This window comes from Orycteropus afer, unplaced genomic scaffold (genome assembly GCF_000298275.1).
Source record: "Orycteropus afer afer isolate SDZICR_OR568_19922 unplaced genomic scaffold, OryAfe1.0 scaffold00117, whole genome shotgun sequence".
Lineage (NCBI taxonomy): Eukaryota > Metazoa > Chordata > Mammalia > Tubulidentata > Orycteropodidae > Orycteropus > Orycteropus afer.
In genome coordinates, this window is record NW_006921704.1 from 2,624,644 (window position 1) to 2,643,264 (window position 18,621).

At 40.5% G+C, this 18,621-nt stretch overlaps 1 protein-coding gene across 1 annotated transcript in view; it reads left to right on the forward strand.

Annotated features, from left to right (window-relative positions):
• The window catches only part of DZIP1 (DAZ interacting zinc finger protein 1), a 122,708-nt gene that overhangs the window by 102,916 nt on the left and 1,171 nt on the right, over window positions 1-18,621 (forward strand). Inside the window, exons 19-20 of the mRNA XM_042781414.1 lie at window positions 15,536-15,666; window positions 16,866-17,040. Coding sequence (XP_042637348.1) covers window positions 15,536-15,666; window positions 16,866-17,040 — 306 coding nt within the window. The remainder of the gene's footprint in view (window positions 1-15,535; window positions 15,667-16,865; window positions 17,041-18,621) is intronic.

An 18,621-nucleotide genomic window follows, 5' to 3' on the forward strand; every position in this document is an offset into this window, starting at 1 on the left:
TATAACAAAATGACAAATTATTACAATAATTACACTGAATTATTGTCAATAAATACACTGAATGTCAATGGATTAAATGCACCACTTGAGAAGAAGAGTTGCAGACTGGATAAGAAAACATCAATATGCTGTCTATAAGAGACACACCTTAGAGACAAAGAAAAGTAGACTGAAAAATCAAAGGTTGCAAAAACATATATTAAGCAAATGGCAACCATAAAAGAGCAGGAATAACAATATTAATTTCTGATAAAATTGACTTTAAGACAAAAACCACCATAAGATACAAGGAAGGATATTATATAATGATTAAAGGATCAATTGAACAAGAGGACATAACTATAATAAATATCTGTGCACCCAATGAAAGAGCCCAAAAGTACATAAGTCAGACTTTAGCAGTTTTGAAAAGACAAATAGAGGACTCCATAGTCATAGTAGGAAACTTTAATACATACTTTCAATCAAAGATAGAACAACTGGTGTGTTGTAGTAAATTACCTGATATGGTTTTTCTAACCATAAGTCTTTGTAAACTTCGTTGTGGAATTTGTCGTGAGCAACTGAGGAGCTTCTGATTGTTAAAGTTATCCATGTGGGGTATTTTTTTTGAGAATGGCACAAAGCAGTGTTCTGGGAATTTTGTTCTCTCTCAGGTGCTTAGAGTTCTGATGTTATCATTGGTTAGTTTGGCCACTCTGCCAAGCTCAAAAGGAGCCCTCCTAGAGGCAGAAGGAGTCTCTCTGACTGCTGGCTGAGAAAGACTTGCTACTGAGAGAAACACACTCCTGAGAAACAATGTGCTGCTGGGAGAAAGACACCAAAAGACACACACTGCTGGGAGAGAGACTGAGAGAGACTGTGGGCTGAGAGAGACTGAACATGTTCCTGAACCTGAATTGTAGTCTGTTGGCTTCCTAATAAACCCCATAATCTGTGAGTTCTGTATGGCCACTGCATTGAATTATCGAACCCGGTAGAGAGGTGGTGGGTGCTGTGGGAGGAATGGTTGGTGTTAGGGTTGATGAAAGGGCTAGAGGGAGGCAGCATGTCTGGCTTCACAGGAATAGGCCTGGGGCTACTCATGGTGATTCTGTCTTCCTCTGGTGTGGTTAGAGGAACTTGGAAGATATAGCCTCTCTGCCCCTTTGGCAACTGAAAAGAAACTCAACAAAGATGCAGAAGAACTAAACAATATAATTTGTCAACTTGACCTTACAAGTATCTGTAGAGCACTTCATCTAACAACAGCACAATATACATTCTTTTCCAGTGCACATGGAACAGAACATGCTGCAGGATAGACCATATGGTAGGCCACAAAGCAAGGCTTAATAAATTTAAAACATTGAAATACTGCAAAACTTCTCTGATCACAATGCTTTAAAATTAGAGTTCAATAATAAGAAGATGAATGGGAAATGAGCAAACACATGGAAAGTGAATAACACCCTCTGTCAAAAATGATTGGGTAATAGAAGAAATAAAAAGTGAAATTAAAAAATTCCTTGAATCAAATGAGAATGGAAGCACAACATATCAAAATCTTTGGGACACAGCAAAAGCTGTGATCAGAGGCCAATTTATAGCAATAAATGTTTACATCAAAAAAGAAGAAAGAGCCAAAATCGACACTTTAACCCAATATCTCCAACAATTAGAAAAAGAGAAGGAAAAAAAAAAAAAAAAGCCTACAGTCACCAGAAGAAAAGAATAAAGACTTGAGCAGAAATCAATGAAACAGAAAATAGAAAGACAATAGAAAAAAATCAACAAGAGTAGAAGTTGATTTTTTTGAAAAGATTAATAAAATTGACAAACTGTTGGCAAATTTAGCAAAGGAAAAGAGGAGGAGAATACAAATAACACAAACGAGAAATAAATTGGACGACGTTACAACAGAACCAACAGAAATTAAAAGGATAATATCAGGATACTATGAAGAAATGTACTCCAAGAAATTTGAAAATCTGGAAGAAATGGACAGATTTCTAGAAACATACTACTTACCTAAAGTAACACAGTTAGAGGTGGAATATTTGAACAGACCCATAACAAAATAAGAAATTGAACAGGTCATTTAAAAATTACCAACAAAAAAAGCCCTGGCCTAGATGGTTTCACTGGAGAATTCTATCGAACATTCAGAGAAGAGCTGACAAATCCTGCTCAAACTATTCTAGAACATAGAAAAGGATGGAATCCTCTCAAATTCATTTTATGAAGCAACATAACTTTGATACTGAAACCAGGCAAAGACATTATTAAAAAGGAAAAGTTCAGACCAAAATCCCTCATGAATAAAGATGCAAAAATCTTCAACAAAATTCTAGCCGATAAACTCCAACAACATATCCAAAAAATAATACATTATGACCAAGTGGGGTTCATACCAGGTATATGAGCATGCTTCAAAATTAGGAAAACAATTAATGTCATCCATCACGTAAATAAAACAAAGGAAAAGAAACACATGATCATATCAATTGATGCAGAAAAGACATTTGATAAAATCCAACACCAATTCCTGATCAAAACTCTCAGCAAAATAGGAATAGAAGGGACATTCCTCAACATAATAAAGGGCATATATACAAAACCAACAGCCAACATTATTCTCAATGGAGAGAGACTGAAACCATTCCCCTTGCCAACAAGAACAAGGCAAGAATGCCCTGTATCACCACTTCTATTCAGCATTGTATTGGAAGTCCTAGCCAGGTCCATAAGGCAAGAAAGGGAAATCAAAGGCATCCTAATTGGTAAGGAATAAGTCAGACGATCCCTGTTTGCTGATGATATGATCCTATACCTAGAAAACCCAAGAGACTCAGCAAAAAACCTACTGGAACTAATTGAGAGATTTAGCATAGCAGCAGGATACAAGATCAACATACAAGAATCAGTTGGGGTTCTTTATCCCAGCTAAGAGATTGCTGAAAAGGAAATAAGGATATCAATACTGTTTACAATAGCTACCAAAAAAATAAAACACTTGGGTATAAATCTCACTAGGGACACAAAAGACCTGTACAAAGAAAACTACAAAACACTACTTCAGGAAACCATAAAAGATCTACATTAATGGAAGAACATGCCATGCTCATGGATAGGAAGATTGAGCACTGTGAAAATGTCAATGCTACCTGAAACAATTTATACATTCAATGCAATCTCAATCCAGATCCCATCAACATTCTTTAAGGAGATGGAAAAACCAATCACTAATTTTATATGAAAAGGAGAGAGACCTCGGATAAGCAAAGAACTATTGAAGAAGAAGAACAAAGTAGGAGGTCTCACACTACCAGGTCTCAAAACCTACTATACAGCCACAGTAGTCAAAATAGCCTGGTATTGTTATAATGACAGACACATAAAACCAATGGAATAGAATTGAGAACCCAGAAATAGATCCATCCAACCTATTGTCAGCTGATTTTTGAAAAAGGACTGAAATCCATTAAATGGGGAAAAGGTGGTCTCTTTAACAAATGGTACTGGCAAAACTGTGTATCCATCTGAAGAAAAATGAAACAAGATTTGTGCCTCACACCATACACAAAAATTAACTCCAGATAGATCAGACTTAAATGTAAAACCTAAAACTATAAAGTTCCTCAAGAGAAAACTAGGGGCAAATTTAAGGGCCCTAATTGTGGCATAAATAGACTATCAAGCATAAGCCAAAATATACAAACAACAGAAGATAAACTAGATGAATGGGATCTTCTGAAAATTAAAATTTTATGTGCTTCCAAAGACTTCTCCAAAAGAGGCAAAAGAGAACCTACAGATTAAGAAAAAAATATTTGGCAACGACATATCTGACAAGGGACTTATCTCTGAAATTTATAGAAAACTCTCAACACCTCCACAACAAAAAGAAAAACAGTCCAATTAAAAAATGGGCAGAAGATATGAATAGACACTTCATCAAAGAGGATATTCAGGCAGCCAAGAAACACATGAAGAAATGTTCATGATCATTAGCCATTAAAAAACAAAACTCACTGCCATCAAGTCAGTTTGACTCATAGCGACCCCTCCTTGGGTTTCTGAGGTGACATCTCTATGGAAGTAGAGTGTCCAATCTTCCTTCTGAGAAGCAGCTGGTGGGTTTGAACCACCAGCCTTCTGATTAGCAGTTAAGTGCCTTAGGCCCTACGCCACCAGAGCCAATAGAGAGATGCAAGCTAAAACAACTATCAGATACCATCTTGCCCCAGCACAAATAGCAAAGTTCAACAAGACAGAAAATAACAAATGCTGGCAAGGATGAGGAGAGATTGCGACTCTCATACACTGCTGGTGGGACTGTAAACTGATACAACCACTGTGGAAAGCAGAAGGCGATCCCTTGAAAAGTTAGAATTAGAAATACCGTCTGATCCAGCCATTCCATTACTAGATATATATCCTAAAGAAGTGAGAGCCATGACAAGAACAGATAGATTCTGTTCTGGTTACATAGTGCCACTCTGACAGAAATATACCACAAATAGGATGGCTTTAACAAACAGTTTATTCTCTTACAGTTTGGGAGGCTAGAAGTCCAAGTTCAAAGTGCCAGGCTCTAGGCGCTGAGTGAAAACCCCTCATCCTTGGGCTTCAGCTCTGCCTCCTGCTCCTGGCCCATTGGAGCGAAAGGCTTTTCTTTATTTAAACAGCTGTTGGCTACTGAGATTGACAAGCCCAAGGTTGGCAAGTGAAAAGGCAGTCTCAATGTTACCAAACCACATGGCAGGCCATTAATTCTAGTCTATTGAACGTCCCAGGGTTGGTAGAGCATGGCAGGCTGCTGAACAACAACATGGCTACATGCAGGTTTCAAGCTTGCCATAAGCTGGAGACCATTCTCAAAGCTGTTTCTTATATATGGGAAGCAGACCACATATCCAAAGCAGCTGCTCCAAGAGATTCCACCATGGAGTTAGTAACTAGTCTCACCACGGGGAATAACTACATTCAACTGCCCAGCCACTCAGCCAGGCCCAGCCAAGTTGACACACAAACGTAACCACCACATATACACACCCATGTTCATCGCAGCGCTATTTACAATACCCATAAGATGGAAACAACCTAGGTGCCCATCAACAGAAGAATGGATAAGCAAACGATGGTACATACACATGATGGAATACTATGCAACACTAAAGAATAATGTAGAATCTGCAAAACACTGCATAACGTGGATGAACTTGGAGGATGTTATGCTGAGATAAATAAATCAATCACAGAAGGACAAATATTGTATTAATCCATTATTGTAAAAAGTCAAGGAAAGGTTTATAAAAGGAAGGAAACTTTCCTTGTTGGTTACCAGAGTGGGAAGTAAGGGGAGGAAACACTGCAAAAATAAAAAAATATATAAATACAAAAAAATTAAGAAAAAATTTGAGCCAGGTCTAGGACATTATGAACTGGCATTTGTCAAGGTCAGAGGATAGAACACAATTTATTAACGAGTTTATTAGTTTGCTTTGCAACTTTTACATATTTAGAGCTATGGTGTGAAGACTTCCACTTGCTCTTGATCTGGGCACCACAGTAAGAGGAGGGCCTACCCCAGCCCCATGTCCAGGTCCAGTGGTGCACATGGAGAGGTAGAATCAGCCACTGCTGGAGACAGTTGAAAAGAGAATTTTGTCATGCCTCACCATCACATCTGCCCAGCAGTTAAAGCTGAAGATAAGGATTAACTGAGCTCCTTATTAAGACCAAGCTCTCCACTTGTGTTTTTGATTCTGGTTCCTTCTCAAGGGTGTCATTCCTACTATTCTGCCCCTCTCCTACATATGCAGATTTCCCCTCTTTATTAGATCATTCTCATCATTATACAATATCCATTGGATTTTCTGGTTAGGGAAAAAAAAAAAATCTCTCAATTCCATATCCCCCTCCAACTATGACATTATTTTCTTTATAGTAAAAACTTTTTAAAGAGGTTTCTGTACTGTGTCCAAATCTTGTCCCTTCATTCCCATCTAACCCCCCTCAGATCAGGCTGTTGCACACCCTTCTCCCACACACACACACTAACAGACTTGCTCTTGTCAAGGTCACTAGTGACTTCTGTGTTGTTAAATCCAATGGTCAGTTCTCATCTTGAACTTTTAGTAGCACTTGACAGAGTTGACCATATCCTTCTCCTGGAAGCACTTCACTTGCCTTCCAAGATACCACACTCTCCTGGTTTTTAACCTCACTGCTCCTTTTTAGTCATTGTGGTAGTTATGTTTGTGTGTCAACTTGGTTAGGCCTGGTTGAGGAGCTGAGCAGCTGGTGGTAGTTATTCCCCATGATGAGACTGGTAATCAACTCCATGGTGGAATCGACTGTGAGCAGCCGAGTAGCTGCCTTTGGAATATGGTTTGCTTCCTATATATAAGGAGAAGCTATGGGGAATGGTCTCTAGCTTATGGCATGCTTGAACCCTTCTTGTAGCCATGTCGTCATCGTTCAGCAGCCTGCCATGCTCTGTCGACCTTGGGACTTTCAATAGACTTGAATTAATGGCCTGCCATGTGGTTTGGTAACCTTGGGACTGTGCCATTTTCTTTGTCAGCCTCAGCAGCCAGTAGCTGCCTGAGTGAAGAGATACCTCTAGTTTCATTGGGCTGGGAGCAAGAAGTGGAGCTGAAGCCCAAGGTCGAGGGGCTTTCACATAGCCCCTAAAGCCTGGCACTTTGAACTCAGACTTAAAGCCCTCAAATTGTAAGAATAAATTCCTGTTTGATAAGGCCATCCCATTTGTGGTATATTTCCCATCAGAGTGGCATTAGGTAACCAGAACAGAATATGGTACTGAGAGAGTAGGGTACTACTCTGACAGATACCTAAAATGTGGAAACAGGAGTGGAATGCATTCTTGACCCGAGATACCAGCAGAAAGACCCTGGTATGTAGCATGAGAGACAGCAGCAGCAGAGCCAATAGACTGGTGTGAGAGACAGCAGCAGCAGAGCCAATAGACTGGTGTGAGAGACAGCAGCAGCAGAGCCAATAGACTGGTGTGAGAGACAGCAGCAGCAGAGCCAAGAGACAGGCATGAGAGACAGCAGCAGCAGAGCCAATAGACTGGTGTGAGAGACAGCAGCAGCAGAGCCAAGAGACAGGCATGAGAGACAGCAGGAGCAGAGCTAAAAGCACCAGCATGAGACAGTGACAGCCTTACCAGCCCATCGAGGAGAAAGCTGGATGCCATTGTGCATGAAGCTTCCTGGTGGAGTGGGTTGCCTTCAGGCATTAATTGGCAGAAAAGACTGGCATGAAATGGAGTATCAGGTTGGCCGGCCCATGGAGCAAGAAAGCTGAGTGTTTTTAGGGCAGGAAGATTTCCCACAGAATGGTTTGCCTTTGGCATTAATTGGTGGAAACAGAGAGACCAAAGAAATGGGAAGCAGAGCTGCCTCAGCCTCAAGGGTAGGACCATGACCTCTGGGGGGTGGAATCACCACAGCCCCCTAGGTTTCAAAGAGCTAGATCTTCACCAACTGGTTCTGGAGTGTGGGACTTTTCATTCATGTGGGATAGTGGGATGGAGTCAAGCCACTGCCCAAGAGAGAGGGGGCAGGGATGCCATGCCCAAGAGAGAGAGGAACGGGGCCCACCAGGCCAAGTGGGTGAGGTCGCCACTCAGGAATTAGGGGACTGCAGTCACCTAGTGAAGGAGATCTGTACAGGTGCCAAGTTGACAAGGGGTGGAATTGTGGTGGTTATGTTTGTGTGTGGCAGCTGGTGATAGTTATTCTCCATGATGAGACTGGTAATCAACCCCATGGTGAAATCTACTGTGAGCAGCCGAGTAGCTGCCTTTGGAATGTGGTCTGCTTTCTGCATATAAAGAGAAGCTTTGGGGAATGGTCTCTAGCTTATGGTATGCTTGAACCGTGCATGTAGCTGTGTCATCGTTCAGCAGCCTGCCATGCTCTGCCAACCTTGGGACCTTCAGTAATTAATGGTTTGCCTTGTGGTTTGGTAACCTCGGGACTGTGCCATTTTCTTTGTCGGCCTCAGCAGCCAATAGCTGCCTGAGTGAAGAGATACCTCTAGCTTCAGTGGGCTAGGAGCAAGAGGCGGAGCTGAAGCCCAAGGTCAAGGGGCTTTCACATAGCCCCTAGAGCCTGGCACTTTGAACTCGGGCTTAAAGCCTCTGAATGGTAAGAATAAACTCTTGTTTGATAAGGCCATCCCATTTGTGGTATATTTCCTGTCAGAGTAGCACTAGGTAACCAGAACAGTCATCTTTGGTGGTTTTCCTGTATACCCCCAACTTCTAAATATTAGAGTATCACAGGGTTTAGTCCTTGGACTCTGTATCTCTTCTCTATACTTACTTCTCTATACTCGTTTAGTATCTTGGCTTTACCTACTGCACATACATTGATGATTCCCAAATGTCTATCTCTAGTCCTTTCTCACTGAACTCTACCAACTCCTTGCCTGACATCTCTACTCAATGCATATCCGGTATCCAGTACATCTTTAACTTGTGGAAAACCATACTCCTGATCTTTTCTCTTAAATCTGCTTCTCTCAGTCTTTGTCACCTCAGTGAATGATAATTTCATTTTTCTATTTAGGCCCAAATCCTCAAGGCCACCCTTGACACCTCTTTCTCACACCCCATATTCAGTTCTTCAGCAGGTCTTATGATCTGGTTTGGGCAGACAGATAATAAACAAAGGAAACGTATTGTATGCTAGATTTTTGCCTGTTTTGTTCATTGCTGAAACACATGGTAGGGTGCTTGGTAAGTATTTACTACATGAATAAATGAATGCAGGAGAAAGGATAGTCAGTTGAGTTATGGCCCTCAGGAGTTAGAAGAGTGTATGAGTTAGGAATACATTTGGCTTGTAAGTAGCAGAAGAACCCAAAATCATTCTCTAAATAGTCTTCTCTCTCCCTCTCTCTGTCTCTCACTCTGTCTCTCTGTCTCTGTCTTTTCAAATAAGAAGACTGAGTAGTAGGTGATTTCAGGGCATGTGTTCAGTCAAATATAACATCAACAGCTATAGCTATCTCTAATATGTTAGCTTATCTCCTCAATGTTGGAAAGTGACTGCCACAGCTTGAATTATTATATCTGCCTTCAAGCCAAGAAGAGAAAAGAGGATGGTGGTGGTATGTTGCCCCTTTTATATGAAGAGCATGATATTTTCCCAAAAGTCCCCATAGACTTATCTCTATGTTGCATTATCCAGAGTTGAGTTACATAGCACTCCCAGCTGTAGAGGTGACTAGGAAAGCAAGAATTAAGCTTTTCCAGGCTCTAGTGCATGGTTATGGAGCCCTGGTGGTGCAATGGTTCAACACTTGGATGCTAACCAAATACAAAAAGGGCAGGGAGGCCACATCTTCCGACCTCCTCTAACCCTACAAGAGGAAGACAGGATTACCAGCAGTAACCCAAGGCCCATTGCTGCCAGGCCAGACATGCTGCCTCCCTCCAGCCCTTTCTCCAACCGTTCCTCCCAAAGCACCCACCACCTCTCTCCTGGGTTCGATAATTCGCTGCAGTGGCCACACAGAGCTCACAGATTATGGGGTTTATTAGGGAAGCACCACAGGCTACAATTCGAGTTCTGGAAAAATGCTCAGCCTCTCTCCCAGCCCACCGTCCCTCAGCCAACAGTCTCTCACAGTCTCTTTCCCAGCAGTGCTGGTCCTTTGGTTTCTCACTCAGCAATGCGTGTCTGTTGCGTCTCTTTCCCAGCAACGCATGTCTTAGGAGCCCGTGTCTCTTTCAGCAGCACGTCTTCCTCAACCAGCAGTCTGAGAGAGAGATCTGCCTCTAGGAGGTCTCCTTTTGAGCCCGGCAGGGTGGTCAAACTAGCCAATCATAGCATCAGAACTCTAAGCACCTGAGAGAGAGTGGGCCCCTCTCAGAACATTGTTTTGTGCCACTCCCAACAGAAATACTCCAGGTGGACAACTTCAGCAATCAGGAGCTCCTCAGTTGCTCACAGAAAATCCCACCTTGGAGTTTACAAAGACTTATGGGTAGAAAAGCCACACTAAGTAATTTACTACACCGCACCAAAAGGTCAATGGTTAAGCACTTGGATACTAACCAAAAGGTCAGTGGTTCAAATACACCAACAGTCTGCTTCAGTAAAGATGTACAGCCTTGGAAACCCTATGGGGCACTTCCACTCTGTCCTGTAGGTCACTAAGAGTTGGAATTAACTCAATGGCTATGGGTGGTTTTGGTAGTGCATGGATTGGCAAACTGCTGTTGTGGGCCAGAGCCAGTCCATTACCTGTTTGTATAAAGAAAGTTTTACTGGAACAAAGCCATACCTGTTTGTTTACTTACTGTCTGTGACTGCTTTTGACCTGTAATGGCAAAATTAAACAGTTGAACTGAGACCTTATAGCTGAAATATTTGTTACCTGCTTCTTTATAATAATGGTTTGCTGACCCCTGCATTAGTAGAAAGTTTCAAGGAAGAAAGTTTGTGAATGGTTGATGGGTCAGCCATACCCAGCAGTGTCCATCACTGAAAGGATGGTACCTCTCAGTGATGGACATTGCTGAAAGGAGGAGGGCTGTCTTCATTGTAACAGGAGAAAAGGTTGAAAGAATAACTGAGCACAGAAAGGCTTATAGCTTTGCTAGAGTAAATTTGGAGCTCTTCATACCAGATTGTCTCAGGTTTCTCAGTGAAGTAGGAGGTCAGTGTTTGCTCTTCCAGGGCCTGTTCTACAGGAATGACGTATTTGGAACCTTTTTCTCAGAGATTCAACACCAAGGAGAACCAATTTGCATCTGTGCACCAGGGCAGCACTGGTTTAAATCGGCAAGTGTCAGATTTAGAACAACACTCAGGCTCCATAACAAAGGTTGTCTTGTGCTTGGAGTGTTCATGCCAGAATTGTAGATAAATAGCTTCCAGGTTTCACACCTCAGTGAAATATTGTAGGTTATAGTATAAATATTATTTTTAAAAATATTCACATGAATATTCTATTCATGCAGGTCATCCCATTGAAATTAAAGTTTCTGATCACATACTTGAATGAGACCATCATCTTTGATTTAAAATGAAAGTTTTGTAGCTCCAGGTTTGAAGGATTATGACTTTTTTTTAAATTATTTTTATTTATTTATTTTTTATCATGATTTGGGTGGAAGTTTACAGAGTAAATTCACTTTCTATACAGCAGTTCACACACATTGTGTCTCATGACATTGACTGCAATTTACCACAATGCAACAGCTCCCCTCCCACATCTTCACCATAGTTACCTCTTCCCTGTATCCTTCCTTCCATGTACTTCTGCTCCCTGAGCTATGTCCTTGTACATACACAGCCCTTTTATTCTCCCATGATTGTTCTCTCCAAGGAGTGTATCTACCTAGTATAAATGTTCACCTCATATGCCTGTCTTTTGTTTGGAAGCCATAGGAGTGGGTTCACTTCCAGACCTGAAGGGCATTTAGGGGCCATAGTCTCAGTGGTTCCACCAGGCTCTATCAGAGTAGCAAACCTGGTCCTTTTTTTTTTTTCACCCAAATGATTTTGAGTTGTGTTCCAAATTGTTCTCCCACTCTATCCAGGATCTCCTACATAGATCCCTCTCTGAGTGGTTGACAGTGGTAACCAGGTACCATCTAGTTCTTCTGGTCTCATAGTTGAACAGGCTGAGGACTACATGGTGTACCAGTCACTTGGACTAATTGTTTCCATGAATCTTTGGTTTTCTTCATTCTTCTTTGCTCTGGACAAGGACAGACCCATCATTGCATCTAGATGGCTGCTCACAAGCTTTTCAGATCCCAGTCGCTACTCACCAAAGTAGGAGGTGGAACAATATTTTGTGTAGCGTGTTATGCCCATTGAGCTTGATGTCCCCTGCGACTATGGTCCCAAGCCCACAGGTCCAACTACTCACTCCCTCTGGGTAGCTGGCTGTACCCAAGAAGTGACTGCAACTTTGTCCCTTGTCAGTTCTATTATACACCTGGGAATTCTTACAGAACATAGAAATACACTTGTAAAAACATTGTCTACCAACGATATACATGGTCTTGGGCACACTGCCCCCTGCATTGTTGTTGTTGTTGTTATGTGCCGTCGAGTCAAACCTGACTCATAGCGACCCCTCCTTGGGTTTCTGAGGCAGTATCACTACGGAAGTAGGATTGCCCAACTTTCCTTCCGAGGAGTGGCTGGTGGGTTTGAACTGCCAGCTGTCTGGTTAGCAGGCAAGTGCCTTAGCCACTATGCTACCAGAGCTCCCGCCCCCTGCATAGACATACTTAATAGTTCAGCCTATCCACCCATCTATCCACCCGTATACCCATGTTTGCCTTCACTGACAACTCAGTACTGTATGTGCAAAGGGTTCATCCTTGTTGTCTGTACCTCTCTATGCCTTCATCTTCCTCAATGGCACCATGTTGATCACTCACATTTGGTACATTGCCCTTCTCTTCACCAAAATCAGTACTTATCTCCACCTATCTAACAGTGTTCCCTCCTCTCCCCTCTCACCTCTGGTAACCAACAAAGAAAATTTCCTTCCATATAAACCTTTCCTTAACTTTTTACAATAACAGACTAATACAATATTTGTCCTTCTGTGATTGACTTATTTCACTCAGCATAATATCCTCCAAGTTCATCCACATTATGCGATGTTTGTAGATTCTACGTTATTCTTTAGGGTTGCACAGTATTCCATTGTGTGTATGTACCATAGTTTGGTTATCCATTCTTAAGTTGATGGACACCTGGGTTGCTTCCATCTTTTGGCTATTGTAAACAGTGCTGCGATGAACATGGGTGTGCATATATCTGTTCTTATCATGGCTCTCACTTCTTTAGGATAGATACCTAGTAATGGAATGGCTGGGTCAAATGATATTTCTAATTCCTACTTTTTAAGGAATCACCATATTGCTTTCCACAGTGGTTATATCATTTGACAGTCCCATCAGCAGTGTATGAGAGTCCCAATCTCTCTGCACCCTCACCAGCATTTGTTATTTTCTGTCTTGCTGAACTTTGCTACTAGTGCTGGGGCAAGTTGGTATCTCATTTGTTGTTTCTATTTACATCTCTCTAATGGCTAATGATCATGAGAATTTCTTCATATGTTTGTTGGCTGCCTGAATATCCTCTTTGGTAAAGTGTCTATTCATGTCTTCTGCCCATTTTTTAATTGAATTATTTGTCTTTTTGTTGTTGAGGTGTTGGAGTTTTCTATAAATTTTAGAGATAAGTCCCTTGTCAGATATGTCATTGCTGAATACTTTTTCCCAATCTTTAGGCTCTCTTTTGACTCTCATGGAGAAGTCTTTAGAAGCACATCAAAATTTAATTTTTAGAAGGTCCCATTCATCTAGTTTCTCTTCTGCTGTTTGTGTATTTTGGGTTATGCTTGATAGTGTATTTATGTCATATATTAGGGCCCCTATACTTGCCCCTAGTTTTTCCTTGAGGAACTTTATAGTTTTAGGTTTCACATTTAAGTCTTTGATCCACCTCAAGTTAGTTTTTGTGTATGGTGTGAGGTATAGATCTTGTTTAATTTTTCTGCAAATGGATATCCACTTTTCCCAGCACCATTTATTAAACAAACATTCTCTTCCCCATTTAATGGATTTCAGCCCTTTATCAAAGATCAGCTGATCATCTGTTTCTGGGTTCTCAATTATATTCCACTGGTCTATGTGTCTGCCACTGTACCAATACCAGGCTGTTTTGACTACTATGGCTCTATAGTAGGTTTTGAGATCCAGCACTGTGAGGCATCTTACTTTGTTCTTCTTCAATAGTTCTTTGCTTATTTGAGGTCTCTTTCCTTTCCATATAAAGTTAGTGATTGGTTTTTCCATCTCCTTAAAGAATGTTGATGGGATCTGGATTGGGATTGCATTGAATGTATAGATTGCTTTGGGTAGAATTGACATTTTCATAATGTTCAATCTTCCCATCCATGAGCATGAGATGTTCTTCCATTTTTGTAGATCTCTTATGGTTTCTTCAAGTAGTCTTTTATAGTTTTCTTTGTACAGGTCTTTTGTGTCCCTGGTAAGATTTATTCCTGAGTATTTTATTTTTTTGGTAGCTATTGAGAATGGTACTGATTTGCTTGTTTCTTTTTCAGCAATCTCTTTGCTGGTGTAGAGGAATCCAACTGAGTTTTGGATGTTGATCTTGTATTGAAGGATTATGTTTTTAAGGAAGCAATAAGTATGTAGTATGAGTTTGTTTTCACCACCAAAATATATCAGTTGATTTTATTGTGATAAATATATAATTATTTGCAAAGCTAAAGGTCCGACTCGACGGCACATAACAACAACAACAAGACTCTTTCAAAGTGAGCTGTTATGGTTATTTTAGAACTGAAGATATAATTTTTAATGAACCTTAATTGGAAGGACACAGAAAAGTGCACAAAAGATATAGACAACAGAGGCAAATACTAATTCATGCACAATACTGCATTACCACTGGTACCAAACATTAGGCTACAGGTAAATGCATAGACTGGTGAGAAGATCAGGTGTGGGTAGGTGGACAAGACCAAGGATAGATTTGGCTGAAGATAATCCTACATATGTACTTGTGCTACAAAATTATCCACATACATTAGAGAAGCAACAGAGGACGGGGTAGAGTAGCTTCTCCAAAACAAAGCAAACACTTTGAGAGAGAGAATCACCAAGTCTGTGGGCTTGGCACCATAGTCTTGGGGGACATCATGCTCAGTTGGCACAACATAGTGCATAAAAATCTGGTTCCACATTCTACTTTGGCGAGTAGCGACTAGGGTCTTAAAAGCTTTTGAGTGGCCATCTAAGATACAATTATTTGGCTCCTTTCATCTGGAGCAAAGTAGAGTGAAGAAAATCAAAGACATCTGGAAATAATTAGTCCAAAGATAGGATGGACCACCAAGACCTCAGCCTTCACAACCCCAAGACCAGAACTAGATGGTGCCCAGCTACGGATGCCAACCACTTGGAAAGGGATCAGAATTGGAGATCCTGGATGGAGTGGCAGGAAAAATGTGGAACAAAATTCAAAAACACAAAAATGACCAGAATTAGTGGTCAGATAGAGACTGGTAGCAACACTAAGACTATGGCCCCAGGTTATCCTTTGCCTGTAGAAATGGACTCACTTCCATGGATTGGCTCTCAACCCAGCAGCAGAAAGACTACATGCAGAATACCTACCCCAAGGAGATGTACTCACCTACTCTAGGCAGATGTATCCCTTTGAGCAATCAATCATGAGACATCAGAGGGGCAGCACTTATGTAGAGGGAAAGCTGGACAAACAGGAATGCATAGAAAGATAAGAATGGCACAGGTTAGGGGTAGTCACAGGGAGGAGAGGGGAGGAGAGTTTTTTATGGTTGAGGATAGTGATCGGGCCCATAAAATCAAATGTGCATGAACTGTTGAATGTAAAACAAGTCTGCTTTGTAAATTTGCACCCAAAGCACAATAAATAAATAAATAAATATCAAAAACTTTCATTGACTAATTTTTATTGTCCTATAGGAACTTCCATTAAAACAATAACTGAAAAAGTTGAAAAGACAGTTTCAAATCACAGAAATGTTAATAAACCAATTGGTGGAATTAATGTTGCCGAGGCATTCATCAAAAAAGAATTACAAGAAGAACTAAAGGTGAAATCACTTTTATTTGCTAAATATACATGGATAAATTCATCTTTTGATACTCTTAATAGTTGTATTTTTTATAGTCAAATTAAAAACAAATAGAAATATTTGATATGGTAGATTTTGACATTTTTACCTTATATTGCTTTCAGTATTAAATTTTTTTTATCTATCTGTAATATTTCGTATGTATATTAAACTTTATAGGTTTTCAGAATCGTGTCACATATTACTTGATACTCACATATATTGGATGGTTTGTACAAAGAAGCTTGTGACTGACTAGAATCTGGGGTTCCCAGAACCTAGTCCAGAGACTTTGCTGCTGCTCTGGCATGACCTAGAAGTAAACTATAGACTTTTCTGGGGATAGCCCCACTTGGGGATGGAATTAGTGGAGTGATGCTTCAGAGAGAAGTGTGAATGGAGGGACTTCGAGGGCAGAGCCTGAACCACTTCTACCTGTGTTAGGGAGGAGGCCCTAACTTTCTCTGAGCAGTTCAATGCCCAGAATACCTGAAGTGTTTCTGAGGGTGGCAATCTGCCATTGTATTTCTGGAAATAACTCATATGTTGATAGGACCTTCCTCTGGTAGTCACTCTTAGATTTAATTTTTATCCCATTCTTCTATAGAATCCAGAGCATTTTGTCAAACTATTTTTATTAGTTAGTGTTATTTGTGTTACACAAACCAAAAATGGCAAAAAGTCGTGTGCCTCTTAGGAGAGAGCTAAAGTTTCTTCCCTTAGGAAGGGTGTGGTAGAAATGGGGGTTCCTTTCAATCAGGCTCCATTTTTGTAGATCCTTTTTATGATTTTTCCTCTGATTAGAAGTCCCATTATCACAGAGTTCAAAGAACCCCAGAGCTGGTCCAGCTCCTGCTTGGGGAGCACCCTTATCTTTCAGTTTCATACGCTTACAATGTAGTGGTTTGGGAATTTTTAAATCCATGATTGGTAGAGCAGGAAACATCCATTTCCACAGCAAGAAATGAAAAAGAGGTGGTTCCCTCGGCTTTCAAAGCACATACTTCCAAATCCATTTTGTCACCTTGCAGGAGTGACCGAACTTGGGATCCTCTGAGGTTCCCAACTTCTTTCCTTATCATTTGATTTCAACTACTTAGACTAACCAACAAAATGACTGTGGGTTCTAACACATGCTCATTCTTTACGAAACATTATTTTCCATGTATTTGTTATAGTGCTCAGATGTAGAGGATGATGTCTGGGACATATCATCCTTAGAGGAAGAAAAATCTTTGGGGAAGAAAACTGAGAAAGACCAGAGGGAGCCTCCAGTTGTGAAGAATGAACCAAATTCTACTCACGTTGCAAGTGCCTGGGGTGCATCTAATCCTAACGGGCCCAAGGGAGAAGGTTGGCTGCTTTAGTATCTAGAAAAGCTCAGTCTATGTTCCACTTATTTGTATTTTATCTTTGTCACTACCTACTTTAGCTGTATTAAGGAGCTCTGGCGACGTAGTGGTTAAAGCATTTGGCTGCTAACCTAAAGGTTGGAGGTTCGAACCCACCAGCTTCTCTGCAGGAGAAGGATGAGGCATCTGCTTCCATAAAGATTTACGGTTTTGGAAACACTATGGGGCTGTTCTACTCTGTTCTAAAGGGTCGCTTTGAGTCAGAATCAACTCCATGGGAGTGGAGATTGTTTTAGCTATGTTAATATATCAGTGGACAAAAACACTACTGGTATAACAAAGAGCTTGATGCTTTTGTATGTTATTTTAAAATAAGTACCAAATATATTACAACTTACCAACTTTTATATATTTTCTAATTATTTCTACTTAATATTAAGTTCAATCTTTAGTCTTCAAACATGTTCTTAGGTTATTTTTGAAAATTCCCACACACATACTCTATTCACTTAGGTGCCCAATAGAAATGAAAATATCTGATCTTGTTCTTGAATGAGATTATTCTTCTTACAGTTTTCATGTACTAATTTGTTTACATATTGATTATTTTCTTACCTTTCCAAGGGAGGTTTTCCTTATAGCATTGTAGCCAGTGGGATTAATTACAAATGAAACAATTTGTTCGAATGGTTGGCATCCACCTGGTGTGGTGGTGTTTGTTAGGTGCCATCAAGTTGATTTTGACTCATAGCGACCCCATGTGACAAAGCAGAACTGCCTCAGAGGATTTCCTAGGCTGCGACCTTTATGGGAACAGATTGCCTTGCCTTTCTCCTATGGAGCCACTGGGTGGGTTTGGACTGCCAACCTTTTGGATGGCAGCCAAGCACTTAACCATTGCACCACCAGGGCTCCTTTTACCTAATGTAGAGCTTGGAGAATTGTAGAAACTTAATTCTTAATACATTTAAGCTTTAAAATTTTTTTAAAAAATGTATAGTTTATATTTTGATCAAAGTAATTCTTGCACATGGTGAAAATCAAGTGGTATAGAAGGTCTGCTCTGTGCCCCCTCACCATCTGTACTGCCTTTCGTGAATTTAACGTTAGCATTTCAGGTGGGCACCTCCATGTCTCTGAGTAATGTGCATGCACCATTATTTATTTTTTCTTTCTTTTCTAATAATATTTTATTGAGTTTTTGGTGAAAGTTTACACCAAAGCAAGTAAGGTTCCCATTTGACAGTTTCCACACGAATTGTTTGGTGACGTTAGTTACATTTATCACAGTGTGTCAGCATCCTTTTTAATTGTGTTCAGTTTGTTCCCTTTCCAGTACTCTAGTTTCTCTACCCTTTTATCTTGTCTTTGCTTAATTGTTGACCTTTTGATCTCATACTGATGGTTTTTAAGTATAGCACCGATCTAATGGATAATATCCTTTATTTTGAGCATCCTTCTACTATCTTGCTGAAAGGTGATCTTGAGGATAGGCTTGGTTCTAGATTTAAAGAATATCTCAGGGCGATAGTCACAGGGACTCCTCTGTTCTCTACTGTTCCATTTTGTCTAGCTTTTTTGT